This window comes from Apium graveolens, chromosome 4, assembly GCF_009905375.1.
Source record: "Apium graveolens cultivar Ventura chromosome 4, ASM990537v1, whole genome shotgun sequence".
Classification (NCBI taxonomy): domain Eukaryota; kingdom Viridiplantae; phylum Streptophyta; class Magnoliopsida; order Apiales; family Apiaceae; genus Apium; species Apium graveolens.
In genome coordinates this window covers 166,909,738-166,911,693 of record NC_133650.1, presented here as the reverse complement: position 1 = coordinate 166,911,693, position 1,956 = coordinate 166,909,738, and the positions used below count along the sequence as shown (strand labels likewise).

Below are 1,956 nucleotides of genomic sequence, written 5' to 3'. Positions count from 1 at the left end.
TTGCAGAACTCTTCCATAATCAAATTCTTGAACTCAGTGCCATTATCACTTCTTATGATTTTCACAGAGTCTTTGACCAATTTATCCAGTTGTTTGACATGATCAATCAAGATAGATGCAGTTTCACTTTTTGTGTGCAAGAAATACACCCATGTGTATCTAGTGAACTCATCCACTATGACCATAACATATTTCTTCTTTGCAATAGACATGACATTCACTGGACCAAATAGATCAACATGTAGAAGGTGATAAGGCTCAAGAATTGAAGATTCAGTCTTGCTCTTGAATGAAGATTTTCTTTATTTTGCCTTTTGACATGAATCACAAAGACCATCAGGAGCAAATAATGATTTTGGAATTCCTCTCACAAGATCTTTCTTGACTAGTTCATTTATATTGCTGATATCACCAACTCTTTCATTTCAATTGGTGTCATCCGATACAGAGTTTTTGAAACTAGTTCTGTGCCTGATACTAAATCAATAATAAATTCGATTCTTCGATATAACGGTAATACTGGAATTTCATCTGAAAAAAGATCCGGAAACTCACACACAACGGGAATGTCTTCAATTCTCGGACTTTCCTTTTCAGTATCCAATACATAAGCCAAATAAGCTTTACATCCTTGACGTAACAATCGTTAAGTCTGCATCATTGTCAGGAACTTTTTCTGCTGTTTCTCACTTCTAAATATTACCGTTGCATTATCCGCGGTTCGTAATTTCACTTTGTTGTTCGCACAATCAATCTGAGCATTATTACCGACTAACCAATCTATTCGTAGAATAACATCAAACTCTGCTAACTTAAAAGGTATCAAGTCAATTGAGAAATGATGTCTTGCTATTTCGATATCACATTCTGGACATACCCGATCTACAGGAACCTGGTCGTCATTCGCTAATTTTAATATTATCGTCTCGCCCAACCGTTGCATTTCACAATATATCTTATCAATAAATTCTTCAGAATTAAAAGATCTCTTTGCTCCAAAATCAATCAATACTTTTGCATTAACCGCATTCACAGAAAGCGTACCTGCAATCACACTTGGACTATGCACAGCTTCCTTTATTATCATATTAAAGGTTCTAGCTTTAGGCTGACCCTGCTGTGGTGGTGGAGGTAGTGCCAATATTTTTGGAACACTAGCTGCCATCGCTGGCCCTCTATAATCCCTGGCAACATGCCCTTTCCTCCTACACCGAAAACATGTAACATCTACCTTGCTTGTTGGGCATTCATTGGAGTAGTGCACTTTCTGTTTACACTTAAAGCATGTCATATTTGCCTTGTTACAGACGTTCGTATGTTTCTAACCACTTGTCTTACAGTATGATAATGGTGGTCTGATAATCCTCTGCTGGTTTGGGGTTTGAAAATGATTACCTGCTCTCTGATTGCCTTGTTCTATCCTTTTAAAATTCATATTTGTCCGGGCTTGTAATCCCGATTTTTTATTGAAATGGTTTCGAAAATTTCCTTATCCCTTTTCCTTTTAGGATATTTCACTTTCACCTTCGATAATCATGGCTTTCTGAACCACGACCGTATATGTCGTAAGTACAAATACTGCCACTCTGTTATGAATCCATGGCTGCAATCCCTGCTGGAATCTCTTAGCCCGTTTTTCATATCCACCTGTTCCAGAACAAACCTAGCCAATTCTGTAAACTTGGCTTCATATTCACTCACTGACATGTTCCCTTGCTTCAATTCCAAGAACTTTATTTCCATCTGAATCTTCATAAAACGAGGAAAATACTTCTCAAGAAACAATTCAGTGAACCTATCCCAAGTCACGATACCTTTACCTTCTAAAGCTTTCTTGGATTCCCACCAATAATTAGCTTCTCCCTTCAGGAAATAGCTAGCAAAATCAGTCTTCTGATCTTCTTCAACTTTTACTAATGCAAATGCTTTTTCTATCTCTTTTAGCCAGGCCCTAGC

General features: G+C 37.4%; 1 protein-coding gene across 1 annotated transcript; it reads right to left on the bottom strand.

The window, feature by feature from the left end:
- Positions 1 to 646: 646 nt before the first annotated feature.
- Positions 647 to 1,291, bottom strand: LOC141719132 (uncharacterized). The gene has a single exon (XM_074521514.1). The coding sequence runs from the start codon at positions 1,289 to 1,291 to the stop codon at positions 647 to 649; it is 645 nt and encodes a 214-aa protein (XP_074377615.1).
- Positions 1,292 to 1,956: the final 665 nt, after the last annotated feature.

What these genes read in the sequence shown, in the direction of transcription:
- LOC141719132 (XM_074521514.1), bottom strand. Translation starts at nt 1,291, where the DNA reads ATGACATGCTTTAAGTGTAAACAGAAAGTGCACTACTCCAATGAATGC.